Source organism: Peromyscus leucopus, chromosome 5 (genome assembly GCF_004664715.2).
Source record: "Peromyscus leucopus breed LL Stock chromosome 5, UCI_PerLeu_2.1, whole genome shotgun sequence".
NCBI classification, from domain to species: domain Eukaryota; kingdom Metazoa; phylum Chordata; class Mammalia; order Rodentia; family Cricetidae; genus Peromyscus; species Peromyscus leucopus.
The window spans coordinates 140,755,450-140,774,059 of NC_051067.1; the positions used below are offsets into that span (position 1 = coordinate 140,755,450).

The window sequence follows — 18,610 nt, forward strand, 5'->3', positions numbered from 1 at the left end:
AGACAAGTTTATTAGGGTGCACAATATTTTGGAGAACACAATATCACCACACAATATTAACTTCTTTTGTTCATTTCATAATTTCCTCTCCAGATCTTTCTCATCTGCATATATGCACGACGTTATTTCAGATATCACTGAGAGGGATCTCTGACAGCATAGCTTGAGCAGAGGAAAGCTTTGTGTCCCCACAGTCTGACACTGTTCATTTACCTAGAGGCATCAGTTCATCAGCCTGAGTATATCCTCATCAGACACTAGGAGGGACCAGCAGGAGTTACAACCAACACTAGATAGAACCGCAGAGCAACGGTCTGTCACTTAAATTGTTATTGGACTTCAAAATAGTTCAGTAACACAAGGGACTGCCCTATAAATTACAAGAACTGCATAGGGCACACAGTGTCCTAACTAATAGTCCAATCACACAGGACACAATGTTATAAAATACCATTCATACTCCAAACCATAATAACCACAGCCTGAGTATTGAAAGTCAATCGATACTTGCCTGAGGTAACACAGGTGGTAGAATTACCTGGGAAGAAATTAAAGCAATCACCATAAAAATGATTTCATAAGTAATTGCCAATTCTTTGGTAATAATACATAGAAAATAATAATAATAAACACAGATTATAGCAATGTCATGAAAATTATAGTACTCACAGGAGAATTCTCTGAAATAAAAATAGTGTAAATCTGGTGGCAGGGCCGAGATGACAGATGACAGAATTACAGACTATGGTAGCAGATCTATTGAATTGGCCTGTTCTGAACAAGCGAGAGAGGAAATAGATTGAAAAAAAATATATGATACAGGGTTGGGAGATGCTGCTCCGAGGTTAAGAGCATTTGCTGTTCTTGCAGGGGACCTGGGCTCAGTTCTCACATCAGGCTGCTCACAGCCACCTGTGCCTCAAGTTTCAGGGGAACCAATGCCCTCTTCTGGCTTCTGTGTGTACCTGCATGTATGTGTTGCACAGACATGCTCTCAGGCACACACACATACATATGATACAGCTTCAGTGACCTGTGGGTAAATAAGAAAAGATCTAAAATTCTTATCAAGTTCCAAAAAGAAAGGGTAATAAGAGTGACAGCTGAAAACTTACTGAACAGCTAGAAACTGAGGAAAGCCAGGTGGGATAACCCCCAGGCTTTTTACACAAAGGCACATCTTAGGTAAACATCTAGAAACCAGCATCAAGGAAGGAATCTTTCTAAATGAAAATTGTTATTTTCATTTTATGTGTGTGAGTGTTTGAGATATATATATATATATCTCAATATATATATATCTCAATATATATATATATATATATATATATATATATATATATATATATGTACCACATGTGTGCCTAGTGCCCACAGAGGCCAGAAGAAGGTGCTGGAACTTCTGAACTGTCATGTAGAGGCTGGGAACTGAACCCTGCTCCTTTGTAAGAGCTGCAAGTATTCTTAACTGGTGAGGCATCCCGTCGGCTCTGAAAGAAGAAATCTGAAAGGCAGGCAGAGATAAGTATCAAACAGCCATTAGGGGAACAATCATTAGAATGGCAAAGGATTTTTCATCTAAAAAATATGAAAGCGAAGGGAAGCATCAAAAGTAAATGACTGTTGGCCATACAGCTAGTGAAACTGTGTCCAACAGAAGTTGCCGTAAGGTAAGAGTGAATGATATTCTTCACACAGAGGAAGTGACAAGAGAGAGTCATAGAACATCAGGAGGGAGGAAAGAAAAAACAGAAAATATGAGTGGAAGTGGTAGGTTATCCTCACTAGTTTTGATTATAATGAATAAAACAAAAATGCCATCAATACTCCAACACTTGTGTCCGACTTGACATACACTTGTTGTAGAAATCAGGGAATAATTTAGACTTTCTAGCTCCTACTGGATCAGAAAAGCTATTAAATATGAGTCTGAGGCACATGGCAGCAATCAGAAAAAGTACTTCCTGTTGTAGGGGCAAGAGTTTGCATCCTCCACACTGGGGGAAGAATTAAGTACAAAGGATGTCTCAGAAACATGCTATTTCCATTATCCTGGGGGAAAACAAGTAATGTGCAATATGTTTATGTGACACAGTAGTGGAAGGAGAGTGTGTTAGGTTAGTAGATTTTCATTACAGACCACAGGTAACACGTCAATTATTTTTTCAGCTTAAAGATGGAGCCCAAGACTAAAGGATTGAAACAGCAGCAGCAGCAGCATAAGAAACTTCTGGCTGCGATGCTTTCCCAGGATTCCTTCGAGTCCACCCACAGCCCCACACCATCTGTAATAGAGGAAGACATCGACAATGAAGACGATGCAATGGAGTTGCTGGGTAATTTTACAAATTAATAATTTCTCTTTCTCCTCTTTTCTGGCATTGTAAAAGTGTGCAGGAACCGAGGGTTTCAAACATTCTCAATAGTTTTGTCTAAGGCAAAGGGAGCCCTTTCACATCCACTTTCCTTCCCTTGGACCTTTATGAAGTTGCATGTAAGAACTAAGCTGAACCCATGGAAGCATGTGAAACACTCCCTAGACTGTACTATGTGCTTTGTGTGCAGCACTCTATACTCTGACTTCACCGAGCTTTATTCTGTGTGCAGTTGTGATAAAATGCAAATCTGTCTGTTTTATTTTCTTGATTACACCTATTGTCTATAAAATACACCCTCTTCCTAACAAGCCCCTGTGAATGTAAGGTTGCTTTAGGGAAATATCATAAAACTGAAAGATGTCAATAGTAAAGTAGTGTTTGATGCTTTTCATACATGATAGGAAGCTTTGCATAGATTTCAAAATCTTCTGAGACTCATCACCTTCCCAAAACCTCATTCATGTTGTAGATATTGTTTTCTTTATATAGTTTTTTTTTTTGTGATTCAAGTATGTGATCCTGTTCCAATAGAAGTTTACATATATAAATTCTTAATTGAAACTCATTTTGAAAAATCATTTTTTTTGAGGCAAGGTTTCTCTGTGTAGTCCTGGCTGTTTTGGAACTATCTCTGTGGACCAGGCTGGCCTGGAACTTAAAGACCTACCCACCTCTGCCTCCAGAGTGCTGGAATTAAAGGCATGAGCCACCATGCCTGGCTGGAAAATCATTTTTACAAAAGAAGAACATGAAGTTTGCTTTGCAAGTAATTCAAATGTAAAAATGGTGTGTTTTTAATTGATTGGTACTAGCTATTCTATTATAGAGAATTAATTAAAGCAATTTGTATATGCTTCCATAACAACATACCATTATATTTAAACTGAAAGGAGAATAAATAATGTGATTACATACAGAATATGTGTGCACAGAAAAGGTACTTTATTTGAATTTTTAGACCATATTTCTAGGAATTAAGTATTGATGGCAGTAAATTGTTTTCTATAATAAATTGTAGGTCTCCATGCAAACAGCTGCAAAGGTGTTGTCCAGTAGATGATGGCAGAGTTGAAGATCTTTTCTAACCGTCTGCTAGCTACCATGAATCTAAAATCAAGGAGACTATGACCCTTTTCATTAGATGACATTGGGCTTTGTTTTCGTTTAAGCAATCAAGTCTTATTTCCCCACTTACAATCATAAACGTGGAAGAGCTTCTAGATGTTACCATGGCACTTTCATCCATCTTCCACTCACTACACAGGACTTTGATCTAAGGTCATAAAACAAAATCTTTTCTGTTTGTAGGAATTTTGCAGTCAGTTGAAAAATGTAAACTCATCACGTCCGCCTTGTTCTTTGCCCGTGTTATCACAGTGGTGCATAGTGGTGACTCCCAGTGCAGAAGTGGGGGCAGGGATCCTGGCAAGCTTGTTTTAAAAAAGCTAGTTCCTCTGCTGAGTCCTGGGGACAAGGAGGTGTAAACTTGAGAAGTGGAGCCGGAGCCCCCTGGGGGCTGGTTCACATAGGTATTTTGTCTTTGGTGACTGTTCCTGTAAATGGCTCCCCTGCTGGTCAGTGACAGTGGAAGAGATGATCAAGGGACTCTTCCAAAGGCTCATGTGTCTGCTTCATGCCAATTGTCTCTAGAACTCCCCTGTTCTCTTCAGAAATTTCTAGCTTTCTAAGCTGAAGACCAGAGGGTTGGAGTGGGGAGTCTCCCTCGTACTAAGCCTTTAACAACTGGCTGTCATTAATTCATCTTCTCACTGTAGATATTTAGCTTGCGTTCTGACCAGGTTTAATGGTAAAGAATAGTGGACGCTTTCACTGTGTGATCTCACACAGCTCAGGCCTGGTGGCTGATGGTGACACTGATCTCTATGTGAGCTCCTTGTGACAGAATGCAATGTTCAAGCACACAGCACTAGCCTTCAATACTGCCACGTGCAATTTCTCTGGTTTGGGAAATGATTCCAGAGAAAAATGTGATTGTATACATCTGAAGAAAACACAATGTTAATGTCTTGAAAATTCATGTGAAATCAAGACTTAGTGCATAGAATCATTGTTAAGATGCAACAGATACTGTGTTTAAAATGTCTTGTGGGAATCTAAAATATGTGATAGAATGAGTTTACTGTAATATGCTTTTAAGGGTTTAATTTATCATTATCTATGCTATGATAAAATTAGCTGAAAATGTATCTATCATGCATGGGAACTTATCTGTAATTGTGAATTGATAAGTAAAATATATGGTTTTTAGCCAATATTAATATAAAAATGAATTATCCGTCAATAAAATTGGTTGGCTTAAGGAGGAAATCTTTTAGTGAAAGTAGTAGATATAAATAAAACTAATTCTTGTTGTCTTTATTGAAATGTAGTGTTGTTAATATATGCTGATTACATATTCACAGTTGCTTAATTGTATGTCTGTGAATTTATTTTGTAAATATATTTGGCATGTGAAAATATATGTTAGGATCAATTTTATGTTAATTTTCTATGAGACTACTTTAAACCCTACTTATAAATTTATAGTATAGAAATGAATCCTTATGAAGTAAATATTATCTATTAGAGAATGAAGTATCTGAACCTGGAGTTTTAAACAGACACCAATTTTAACTATCTCTGAAAGTGGTTCTAGATATACAAAATGTTGATTAAAAATACCTTCCAACTTACCTCAAATGATAAAGTTTTCCATCACAAATGTAAGAGATTCTCAATTATTTTTGGTGGTTATATTGGCACATAATAATCAAAGTCAATAGAAACTCTTTATGAATACATGACATTTCCTAAACATATGGTAAAATCAAGAGTTTTTAAAAAATGATGGAAGACCAGATACGTTTCCCAGAGCTTCTGTGGATTGTCTTCTTTTATCCTCAAGGGGAACTTAAGGAACTGTTGAAGGACTTTTAGCTGTGTGAATGGACATTTAGCCCATTCCCCCTGCATTACATATCTTTATCATCATGTTATAACTGTAACAGCAATGTTTGTTTGAATGTTTTCTACATAGTTTGTACTGATTTTGTACCCATTAAAAACAAAACAAACTGAGAATTAAAAGGCGCAACCACTTTTTTACACACTTTAGTTTGGACTATTACTTATAATGTATTTTAGGCTTTCTTAAGTTTGGTGCTGAAGGAGCTATCTAAAAATCATATTCTAGAGATGCTAAAGCCATTAATCACACTTAGTTATATTTTCCAGCTTTAGCTGAAGATTATACAAATTTAAAATTAAATCCAATTCTACATTGTCTTAAATAAACAAGGTTGTCATAAGCATATTTTACTTGTTTTAAGATAAATAATCAAGTATAACTAAAATGGCATTCCTTGCTGAATGCAGTTTCTAGGGACCCAATATCTTACCAAATAAATTAACTCATTAGTGAAAAATAAAATGAATTTACTGGAGGGACTCATTAAGGTGCAATGCTCTTTGAGCTTATGCTTTTGCATTTTGTGATAAGCTTTTTGAAAGATAAACATCCACTGTCATGTGTTTGGTTAAATTGGAGGCTTTTTTCCATCAGAAATGTCCTATGTTTACAAAGTAAGTAAGAATGGGTATTGCATCTGATGAGAAATGGATGTTGTCACTGTGGTGTGAGAATTAGAAGAAAGAGATCCTAAATGTCTTATAAATTCCTTACCTACAAACCTGTACTTTAATGACTTAATATCTGCAAACTAGTCAGAAACGGAAGGGACCATCAACACAAGCCTCTTCGATTTTGTTTCCGTATAGAACTGATTATTTGACACATCAGAACAGCAGCTAACTTGTCACTTTAAAATAAACCAGTATTTTCATGAAAATGATTCTTTATAAAAATTCTGAGGACTTTCAAACATTAAACCACTGGGTGTTTCAATATTACCTAGAAGATTGCTTAAAATATTAGTTCATTCAATATAGTATCCAAAAGCAAACTAATGTAAATTAGTGACCATTATAGATAAAATATCCAAATAGCAAGTATTTTAAGAATAAATACTTTAAAACACTCAGAAGTTAAATGTTTAATAAAACTTTCTTAATCCAAGTAGGTTTTATCTTCACCTATATGATAGTCTAAAAAATTCCATTTATTATTCTGCAGCTGATCACCACAATTAACCAAAACTTATAGAGAACCTGCAGATAGATTTTTACAAGTTCACTAACTCAATCAGTGCAACTGGAGACCTAAGACATCCTGTCACATGCCAAATAGAAGCTCTGAATGCCTCTGCTCCCGTGCTGGCATCTGTGCTTCTGAACTGGAACTTCTTCGAATGGCTTCCATGTCATCATTGTCCATGCAAATGCCATGCAAGCAGTCACTGTGTGGTCCAAGGACTTGAATCCCATGCTTAACTCTTTCAGTTATAATGCCATTTTAGGACATATATTCCAGCAATGCTTTCATATGGCAAACTGTGCAGCTGCTGGGTGAGAATAACTCACAATATGAGGAACATCACATCTTATATTTAACTTTAAAAAGTTATTTGATCTTGAGTTTAGAGATAAGGGTGGATATTGTGGGAAATCCATCTGGTCATGTTCCATCTCTAAAGCCATTCATCCAGTTTTAACAGGTTTAGTTCTTAAGGGTGTCTCTATCACTTACAGAGTGAGTTGAATGCTTCTAATACTTCAAATTTGAACAAATATACGAGTCTGGATTGGGGGTGCCTATTTTCTTTTCTTTCTTCCTTTCTTCCTTTCTTCCTTTCTCCTTTCTTCCTTTCTTTCTTTCTTTCTTCCTTCCTTCCTTTCTTTCTTCCTTCCTTCCTTCCTTCCTTCCTTCCTTCCTTCCTTCCTTCCTTCCTTCCTTCCTTCCTTTCTTTCTTTCTTTCTTTCTTTCTTTTCTTTCTTCCTTTCTTCCTTTCTCCTTTCTTCCTTCCTTCCTTCCTTCCTTCCTTCCTTCCTTCCTTCCTTCCTTCCTTCCTTCCTTCCTTCCTTCCTTCCTTCCTTCCTTCCTTCTTTTTTGTTTGTTTTTCAAGACAGGGTTTCTCTGTGTAGTTTTGGTGCCTGTCCTGGATCTCGCTCTGTAGACCAGGCTGCCTTGAACTCACAGAGATCATCTGGCTCTGCCTCCTGAGTGCTGGGATTAAAGACCTGTGCCACCACCGCCCAGCACAGGTGCCTATTTTCAAGGTTTGGTTTGCTTGTGAATCGCCAAGGGTTCACCTTTAAACAAGACTGTAGCATTCCCCACACCCAGGATTTTGCTCATCAGGTTTGAATCCAGCTCATGAATCAGATTTTACTCAATAAGAATGCCTTCCCCACCACAGTAGATTCCATTCCAGGCAACTTTTTGAATTCATTAAGAACCTTAATAGAAAAGTTATATACAGTAAATGAGGAGATTCAGTTGTCAATCCTTACAGCCATAGATCAGGAAACAGAGGTTTCTGAGTCATCGCACTCATTTAAAGTCACATCTGGAAACAGGTCTTGCTGACAAGCTTTGGCTACCCAGTTGCTATCATCTCATCAGCCTTCTTGCTGCCCTTCCACTGTACGGGTGCACTGGAAGTGTGAATGCTTCCGCTTGAGAGCAACTGTAGAGACATCATTCTAGCATGAACCTCAAAAAAAGGATTTCTTTCTGATTGTACTTCATCATATTAAAACCCAAGATTATTTCTTTGTCTTCATTACTCCCATCCCTTTTTGTTACTGTCTAGATTAATTTGTTTTGGGTTTGAAATTTTATTCATGCTTCATTCTCTTCAGTCTTTATTTTTTTGTTTCTTTTCAAAGATATCAGAGTTTTTGCTAATAGTAGTGAATATATATTGCAGGTGGAGATTTCTCTTTAAATAAATATACTACAAGGTGCCACCAAATATATATATATATATATATATATATATATATATATATATATACATTCACACACAAACACACACACACACACACATATATCAATCACCTGATATTACTTGTATGGCATGTGACAAGAAATACTGCACTTTATTTCTGCATGTAAAAAAAAAAATCCATAGTAAAACACATCCGATCCAATAGAAAAAAAGTTAATAGTTAGCAAACAAATTCTAAACACAAGGACAAATTGTTTACAGTGTTCATTGTACCTCAGGTGAAAATTCCATTGTTCGGAGAAAACTGTTTTTAGTTATTTGTGTGTAGTTTTGTTTAGTACATATTGATTGCATAGACTAAAATCCTGATGGTTTGACACCTACCAGTGACGGTGTTTGTGTTTTTCATAAGTGTACTTTTACATAAGTGGCTTTTCAACTAGCATTTTGTGACGTGTGTGCCACCGTGTGATGTGGTGTAGGTGACATGATCAGAGACCTGTGCCCCAATCCTAAAGCCCAAATCCTTTTTCAGGCTACCTCCTGCTACTTTTGCCATGTTTGCTTTTATATTTTTATTTTTAAACTTTTGCTAATTTCTGAACTGCAAGCAATTAGTTTTCCAATGCTGGTGACACCATGTGCCCTCCCTACTCTGCAGGCAAGGCATGAGATAACAAGATACTCTGGAAAAGTGACACATTCCTCTTCTGTCACAGCTGACAGGAATACTGAGGGGGAAAAAAGGCATGGATTTATGTACAAAACTCTCCTCCCAATGTTCTCTTCTGTAACCTGTGTCCATTTAACTGGAGGCAGAAAAAAAATGTGTGCTTTTTTAACGATGGGACAATGCCTACTCATAGCAAAAGCTGGCGTTTTTACAGCACAATGAAAAGCTCAGATAGAAAGGCACCCAAACCCCAAAGGTGACCTCAAACACACCTGCCATCTGCCAGCTTCGAGCACAACTGCTTACACTTGAAATGTGGAGATGTAAGCAGGGGCCGTGACGTCTGACACTTGTTTATGCAGAGGAGATTGCTAGACTTATTTTTCCCCTATAATGTATGATTTATAGGAGGAAAACAAAATTATTTTGTGCATATTCAGAGGTCCACACTAGCAAAGACAAAGCATGGGAAAGAATAAAAAAGGGATGCAGGAGCAAATTTAGAAAATCTTTAACTGGGGCTGGAAAGATAGCTCTTCAGTTAAGAGCACTGGCTGCTCTTCCAGAGGACCTTAGTTCAATTCCCAGAACCCACATATCAGCTCACAACTGTCTGTAACTCCAGTTCCAGAGTATCTGGCACTCCGGCACAGACATACACACAGGCAAAACACCAATGCAGGTAAAAGTAACTAAATATTTTAAAAAATGAAAATCTAGAACTGTAATTCATGTTTTCATGATTCATCACAGATCAAGTAATGTGTTGTTAAAATATACAAGATTTAATAGTGCTTTCAAGTTATGCTGACAGATATAAAATATTTGAACAATTTTGGTTCTGTATTAACTCATTTTATGAGAAAAATCAGCCAAATTCCATACTACTCTTAAATATTATTAGAGTTTTGTTGCTTTAGAAATAAATTTTCCTTTTACAAATACTTCATACATGATGATGTGATATTTCAGATGATTTGTTCAGCCATGGTCATTGTTTTCATGTAATTTAAATGTGAACTTTTCGTATTATATGAGAGTCATTTGAAAACCACACTGAATCACAACTTTGTTACATTATTATTAGTTGACACAAATGAATTGTAAATAATTTAGTATTTGTTTGCAGTTTAACGTCAAATCAAAGCTTATTAAAAACATGTAATTCTTCTGATTTTTTTCAAATCTGGTTTTATAGCTAAAGGAATCTGTTTCAGATATTTCTATATTGTAATATGCCTAACCACGTGTTTAGTCATTTTCTAATAGAATCCTTAAATGACATAGAATGCTGAAAAGAATGTTGACAAAACTTGCCAAATATTTCCCCCAAACAGTTGTTCTTGTAAAATAAAACCAGCTTCAGAAACCATTAACAACTATGCTGTATGTATATTTTTGGGGAATCCCAAATATTTAAAATATTCTTATGAGTAAATTTCTTTTGGAATGAATATCTTACTTTTTCAAATATCATATTCTCCGGAATTCAGAAATAGAAATATCCTTAACAACAATAAATACTCCCATTTATTGATGTAAAGTTTTTAAATAAAAAACCACTAAGGAGTATAATGGGAGATATAAGGGTGCTCTGATGGGGTTCAGTAAAGTTTAATCATTTCTATTCTACTTTTTAACTTATCTCCTTTCTACAAAGTCTAGCTGAATGCCTCTGTTGATGTGGTGGCTTTGTCCACGTTAGAATGAAATCTTAGACTTCACTTAAAGTTTTATTTAAAGTCTGATTTTTCCAAGCCTCACCAGTAGGGAATTCAATGGGCTATTTTTAACTATTGGCATTTAGAGACTGTGTGTTTCAAAATATTAGTGTAGGGTAATATTAGTGCAATAAAGTAAAACTCACATTAAGCCTAGGGAATTAACTTTTCGGGAATGGCACAGTGTATATGGAGTTAGCATAAGAGCGTGAGCTCTGTGTCCACACAGCTGGTTGAACACTTGGCCACTGTTCCAGAGGGTAAGACTGAGAACAGGAGTGCCCTGCAGGTTTGTTGTTAGAAAAAACGGGATTAATAAAAATGCACACTCTATAAGGTTTTGTAAAGCTTAAGTAAAATAACTCATGAGAAAGTTTTCAACCAACAGGCAAGCTAGAAAACCCATGTAGTTCTTAAGTGAATTCTTTTCTTCTTTCCTTTTAATGTGTAAAACTGAATTCGTGTGGGGAAAAAAAAGAAAGAAAGAAAGAAAAGGAGACTACAGGAACACCTAAGTTTGCTCCATATATTTAGAAAATATTTCTACAAGCTCTGTCATCTTGATGTTGGTCTTTTAATTGCCTTTTTAAAATGGGTACTGAAAACTTTCTGAAATTTTATAACATATGAAGCCAATTTTCCTTGCTGCTTTAGAACAAACTCTGGCAATAAAGAAAAAAAAACATACTGATATTATAAAAGACCACTACCACATTCAAATTCTTCTGATAATTTAGTTGAACAATTCGTTTCAGCAATGTGAATGAATATTCATAATATTTTTGAAAGTACCGAAAGCTAAAAGTCTTTGAGATGCTTTGGGTTTTATTGCCAGGTCATCTGCCTCCATTATTTATAGTCATGATCACTGGCAGGTCTACATCATGGAAAGATGGCATCTGAGGTGTGGAACTACAGACCAGACCACAGGGTCTGTGGATCTTACAATGTGAATGGGAGATTTGGCATTAAGAGACTGGCTTAGAAAACTCAATTATTTCCAATGCTTTACTGTGATACAATCTGAGTCCTGTATCTTGGTAGCTGAGTTAAAGGCATGTTTTATAGTTTAAGATGGATACTACGTCTCTATTTGTCTAGCCTAAGAGGGCCAAACTCTGAGCAACTTCATTTCTGTTTTGATAAGAGAAGTTGAAAATGAGAGAAGGATTACTTTCCCACATAAAAGCTTTTAACAGAGAGAGAGACAGACAGACAGACAGACAGACAGACAGACAGAGAAACACACACACAGAGAGAAAGACAAGCAGAGAGATATCTAAGAACATACATTTAAAAGAAAAAGTAAAATTCCAAAAAGCAATATTTCTTTTACAATACACATGGAAACACATGGATTTTCTAACAGAAATGTTTAAAACAGTTCTTGCGGTAAAGCTTAATGATATCAAAATACCAATATTTATAAGTTTATTATCTAATTTAATAGTGTTGATTTGTTTAGTATCCAAAGATTTAAGTAATTTCTTGATTATAAAAGAAAGAAAACATGATAAGAAAATTTGTACATGTTCAATATTGATCTTATACCACTTCTAAAATCATAATGTTCTTAGCTCCTCTCCTTTTCCCTCCCCTCCTTACCCCTCCTCTCCTCTTCCTTTCTCTTTTCCTTTTGAGTTGAATGTCTAGCTATGTTGCCCAGGCAAGTATTGGAAATCGATACCCACTGTATTTCATCGTAACACAGGAGACACATACCGAAGGGAGACTAACAACAAACAAACAAACAGTCCACGATGAACAGTAACAGACCAATAGCACACAATGATAAGGAAACAGCCCCCCAAAAAATGCCTTAAAGAAAACAGAGTTTTGTAGAAAGAAAGGTTAAAACACTTGGTATTTCAATCATATGAAACGAAAAGAAACTGGTCATGTAATGCAGCACTCAAAGGCTGAGGAAGGAGGATTGCAGTTTTGACCAGACTCTGTGTGTGTGTGTGTGTGTGTGTGTGTGTGTGTGTGTGTGTGTGTGTGTATGTGGTGTGTGTGTGTGTGTGTGTATGTGTGTGTGTATATGTGGTGTGTGTGTGTGCGGTGTGTATGTGTGTGTGTGTATGTATGTATATGTATGTGTGATGTGCGAGTGTGTATATGTGTGTGTGTGTATGGTGTGATGTGTGTGTGTATGTGTGTGTGTATATGTGGTGTGTGTGTGGGGGGTGTGTATGTGTGTGTGTGTATGTGTGTATATGTATGTGTGATGTGCGAGTGTGTGTATATGTGTGTGTGTGTATGGTGCGATGTGTGTATGTCTCTGTGTGGTACGATGTGTGCATGTGGTGTGTGTATGGTGTGTGTATGTGTGTTATATGTAAATAATGATCTCCAGTGGCCAAAATAATAAAACAATAAAGAAAAAAGAATATGGATATAATTACAGTCTCTGGTGTCAAGATGTAACCTATGGCTACAACAATTAGGACAGTAAGGCATTGATGTAAGCACGGATGAGTGGTGTGAGGTGGGGCTAGAAGGAAACCTCCACATTTATATGGCCAATTAGCTTTTAGTTAATGTGGTTTGAGAGAGGAAGAAAACAACTTTAAAATTGTTGGCATATCCACACAGTTGATCAATAGTCAGCAGTAAAAGTTGGAAGAGTAAAGTGACAAAAATAAATGAGTTCAGATCTGCTTTATGCCATTAAAAGTGACTTTCAGATGAATATGAGTCCCAGTTATAAAAACAGACTTTTAGACTTTTAACATAAAGTGCAGAATTCATGTATACAGCATGTATGACTGCAGGCCAGAAGAGGGCACCAGATCTCGTTACAGATGGTTGTGAGCCACCATGTGGTTGCTGGGAACTGAACTCAGGACCTCTGGAAGAGCAGTCCGTGCTCTTAACCTCTGAGCCATCTCTCCAGCCCCGAAGTGCAGAATTCATAATATTGTTCTTTGCAAAACTTTCTTGGAGATCACAAAATTTGCTAGGAAGAAAATAAAAAACTGTCAAATGAGGACTCATTAAAGTTGTGAGTTTCTTCTCACAAGGTAAATGAAAAGAAAGGGGAAAAATAAAGATGTTGAAGGCTTGCCACATCGAAACCAGCAGCAGCCCCGACAAGCGCCTGACAAAGGCTGTACCAGCAAATCTTCAGCATCAACACAAAGGCATTTTGTTATAGGACAACAAGCCTAAGTAAAAAGCTTGACAATACCAAATAGACAAATGTGTAAGGAACATACAAGGGATGTCCCAACGTCATCAGCCACCAGGTAAAAGGACTTCAAACACAGGTACCACCTCTCACCAGCTCAAGTTAAAGACCAAACAGCAAACATACACGTATGGAGCAATCAATTCTCTCAAGTATTGCTGAGAGCGTGTCTGGACAGTTTCTTATACAGTTGAGTATATGCTTTCCTTATGACCTAAAAGTCCCTGCAGGTTTCCAGGAGAAATAAAACTTGTCATGAATGTACTGGGTCAAAAAGTGGACTACTGAAAATGCTCTCAGTAGAAAACCCTCCAAGTGCCCGTCACTTGGTGATCCTATCAACAGCTGTGGCCTATCCACACAGTAGGTCACTAGTCAGCAGTAAAAAGTGGAAGTAAAGCATCTGTGCGTGTAAGAATATGGATGATCTTTATTGCCATCAACTGAGTTCTGTCCCCAGAAATCTATGTGATTGAAAGCCTAACCCCATGTTATTGCAACCTGAGATAGAACTCTTAGAAAATAATCAACTTTAAATGGAGTCACATGTGGTGTGTGCTAATTAGACAGGATTGACACTTGTTATGAGAGACATTTCTCTCACAATCTCCAAGGACACGTGAAGGTTAAGATATTTGAATATACACTGAGTGTGTGCTAACTGGATCCTGAACTTGGGCACTTAAGCCTCTAGAACTGTGAGTAACCCAAGGCATTCACTAACACTGTTGAGCAAATGAAACCAAACGGCAATGATTGCATTCACAATTAAATTATTAACAATACATTTAAGAACAGGTAAATTTAATGGTCAGTAGTTCAGAATAGTAGAGGGTGAGGGACTGACTTGATATTGGCACAAGGGAACCTCCTGGGGTGATGGAAATATTTTATACCTTGATGCATAGATATATCTGATTTACAAAACTGTGCATACATTGTCTGTATATTTCGTTACATATTGCACATCTAAAAAGCACTAATTCTTCTGTGGAATAAACCATAATAGTATAATATTGAGAGCCAAAATTAAACTGAACATTTGATGTTCCTGAAATGAAATTGTGATGATTTTGAAATTTCTGATTTTTAGTGGATTCATTTCTACATTTTGGAACTCGATCCAATTTTACCTCACACATTTCAATGTTGGTTTGTGAGGTGCATAAATATCAAGTATCATTATATCTTTTTGAAGCATCAACACTTTCATCATTATTAAATCTCCTTCTCTATCCCTGAAGCTTGGCTACTCTGGCATTTGGTCAGCCTAGAACACAGCTGCTCCTTCTCTCTTGATCTCAGGGTCAGTACCGTTTGTCTTTCTATATTCATGTGTATTAATCATTATGCACCTGTTTTTTACTAAAAGAATAATTCTTAGAGAATATAATCCAATTATGATAACTCTGACAACCTAAGTTTCTAATGAGGTGTAATTTAGGCTTCTGAGGCTTAAATTAGTGACTGATGTAATTGTATTAGTAGCCACCATTTCTGGTTTGACTATATGACTTGTCTTTGCATTTTATTCTTATTATCTTCAACCTTTCTTCAAGCTCTTGGGCTTTTTGTTTGCTTGCTTTTAGTTTTATGTGTTTTTTAAATTATTGATGGGTTTTGGTGGGACTGGAAGGCAGAGGAGGGTGTATTTTGAGACAGGGTTTCACTATGGAGCCCTAGCTAATCTGAAACTTTCAATGTAGCCCAAGCTCCTCTCCAACTTCCAATTCTCCTATCTCAGTTGTCCAGGTGCTGAGTTTACACAGTCCTGTTCACATATACTCTACTTGTCTCCTGCTTTTCACTTTTGTTATCTATTTTATGTTCATTAGGGTTTGCTGGCATCGTGTATCTATGTGTACTATGTTCACGCCTTGTATGCACAAATGCCAGAGAAGGGTATCAGGTTCCCTGGAAGTGGGTTTACAGATGGCTGTGAGCCAACATGTGGGTGCTGGGAATTGAACCCAGGTCCTCTGGAAGAGCAGCAAGTGTTGTTAAATGCAGTCCCATTGCTTCTGCCCCAGCCCCTTGCTCTCAACTGAACATTTATGTGATTAAGTTTCTCCGCTTTCTTATCAAATATGCAGTCTTTCTTTCTTAGGATCTACAGCAGAGTTTGTAATTTTTCCATTCCAGGCAATTATATACATTATGGAATTTGGGCTGATAGGGGGCTGTTTCTCTCCCACTTCAATACTTTAAATATTTCACTTATCTTTCTTCTTGTGGACACAATTTCTGACAAGGTGGGTGGTAGTTTTAAGTTTTTCTCCTAGCTTCTTCAAGGTTTATTCTTTTGTTTGATTTTCTACACTTTGCATATAATGTGCCTAACTATAATGTCATGGGCACTCATCCTGCCTAGTGTTTTCTGAGAATCCTGATTCTGTATTACATTAACCTGGGGGGAATTTTCAGTTGTTTTGAATATCATTTCTGTTCACTCCTTCCTGCCTTCCTCATTTCCTCCTTCCCTCCTTTTCCTCCACTGGCATTTCCATTATCTTCTTTTCTTTTTTTTTATAGTTGTTCCACTGTTCTTGGGAATTCTAATCCTTTTATTTTTCCACTTTTTCTTTTATTTATAAATCCTGCATCTTAAAGATCCTTTCTCCAACCAAGCTCCCATGCTCAGCCTACCAATGAGACCATCAAGACTCTCCTCCATTTCTCTTAAAATGTGTATGATAGCCAAGAGTTCTCCTTGATTCTTAGAATTTCTGCTGTGGATATACTGACCACCTATACTTGTATTATGATGACATTGTCTATTAAACTCTTTAGTGTAATAATCATGGATTTAAAAGGCATAGCCAGTAACCCGCCAGCCTGCCACATCAGAATCTGCTTGTGATTCTTACACTCTTTAAATTGATGGGTTTGTTTCTGGTTCATTGTCTTTTAGTTGCTTCATAACTGCTTTCTGCAGGTAGACATGATGCACTAGAGAAAAGGAACTGTGGAAGGTGAGCCTTCCAGAACGCAGTGCTAGGGAAGACGTTGGGAGTTTGCAGTGCTTTGCAGTTCTGTGCTGGAGGCTCGCTCTTCTGAGTTTAGCTTTGAGTAAGATGAAATAATTGGGGAAATTTAACTTCAATCAAAAGCAAAGAGAAAGATTTGCATAGATAATAACAGCATCACATCTTAAGTCTCTTAAATATTCTCTTTTCTGTGTGTGCCATAAGATAAAAGAGCTGAAGAAAAGAAAAAAAATACGAGAAAATACCGACAGATCTGTAACGTAAATGTCAGTTCATCAGGGTAGGAGAGATGCCTAGTGGGTGAAAGTGCTGGCTGTTCATGCAGAAGACCCAAGGTTGGTTCCCAGCACCCATGTCTGTCAGATCTCAATTGCCTGTAACTCCTGGGAATCTGGTGCCATCTTTTGCAGCTGGACATGCCTACATACATGTGGACACACACAGAGACTGGTACTCATACATACACACAAATTTTAGAAAACCCTCAAATTTGAAAACTTAATGCATTAGAAATTTTATAATTTTTGTGAAAATAAAATAGATATAAATTTGATGAAATTTAAATATTTAAATAAAAGTTGGCCACTATACTTAATGTTTACATGATTCATGGAATTTAGCTTTTATAATCCTCATTCATGGTAAGTGACATCACTTCTTTGCAGTTGAGGCTCAGAGAGATCTAGTGACCTGGACAAGGTCATAGCCCTTGGAAGGTATAGGACCCAAATGTGTAACAAACGAATCATGGAACCCTGCATGCACATAGACACACATGCACAAGTATAATATATGTAGCAAGCATACTATAGTACTGTGCATGCATGTAGACACACAGTGCTAAGATATTGGAGGAGAGCAGTGTTTTACAGTGCTATTGTATGGTATAGTATTCTTGTTGCATAGACCATACAAGCATATAAGCTATATGACAATCTATATAACAGGTACACTCTTATGTAACAGGATATAGTATTGTGCATGCACACAGACACATATACAAAGGTATATAATCTATTTCCCTCATCTGCAACATATGAATGCCATTCAGACCATTGTATAGCCTGAGAGAGTGAAGATGTATGGAACAGCACTTATTGCATGGTACTAGGAAAATGTTTAATGGGTGGTTGTTATTCTCTCCACTTTTTTTTCCTTAAACATTTTTTCTGTGTAGAATTCGTGTATTTAATTTGGAGTTTTTGGTTTTTAACATAGCTTAACAAAGCTCAAGTTTAATCCCTAGTTCTAGCCTTCTTCATGGTAAGAATTTTACTTTAAACACCTGTTTCTATTTATTTCTTCCCCAGTCCATTCCATTTTCATGTTTGTTTTCTAGAATTTTGATTTGGCCTTGTATTTAAATTCTTGGAACTTTACCTCATGTTTAGAGAAGTCAGACTTTCTTTGGATTTGCGAGCATACCCTTCTAATAACAGACATGGTACAAACATTTCTTTTCCATTACGTTTCTTCCTTTTGGGTTCATTTTCCTGACTTCTCAGAAGTATCTTTCAATGGTTTCTTCCACTAGACTCCTTACTAACCCTCTCCGGTTCTCAGATAACACCCCAGTTTGTCCCATGATTCCAGAAAGGTAGTCATTTCTTGTCAGCAACCCATTTGTGACAAGATTCTCCATGTGATTTCTCTTCCCTGACTTATAACTGTGTCTTAATAGCCTTGTCAAGTGCTTTTAAGTAAAATATCATTAAATAGTTCATACACAGACAAGATTGTAGAAAAATGATCAATCAGGTCTAATGTACTTACCAGTAGATTTGTAAATGTCAACATTTTGTTAAAAATTTC

At 36.7% G+C, this 18,610-nt stretch overlaps 1 protein-coding gene across 5 annotated transcripts in view; it reads left to right on the forward strand.

Annotated features, from left to right (window-relative positions):
• C5H8orf34 (chromosome 5 C8orf34 homolog) overlaps positions 1-18,610 on the forward strand; it is a 375,498-nt gene that overhangs the window by 158,576 nt on the left and 198,312 nt on the right. For all 5 annotated transcript variants that reach the window (XM_028864575.2, XM_028864570.2, XM_028864569.2 and 2 more), the window contains one exon: positions 2,170-2,336. In XM_028864575.2, the coding sequence (XP_028720408.1) occupies positions 2,170-2,336 (167 nt within the window). The remainder of the gene's footprint in view (positions 1-2,169; positions 2,337-18,610) is intronic.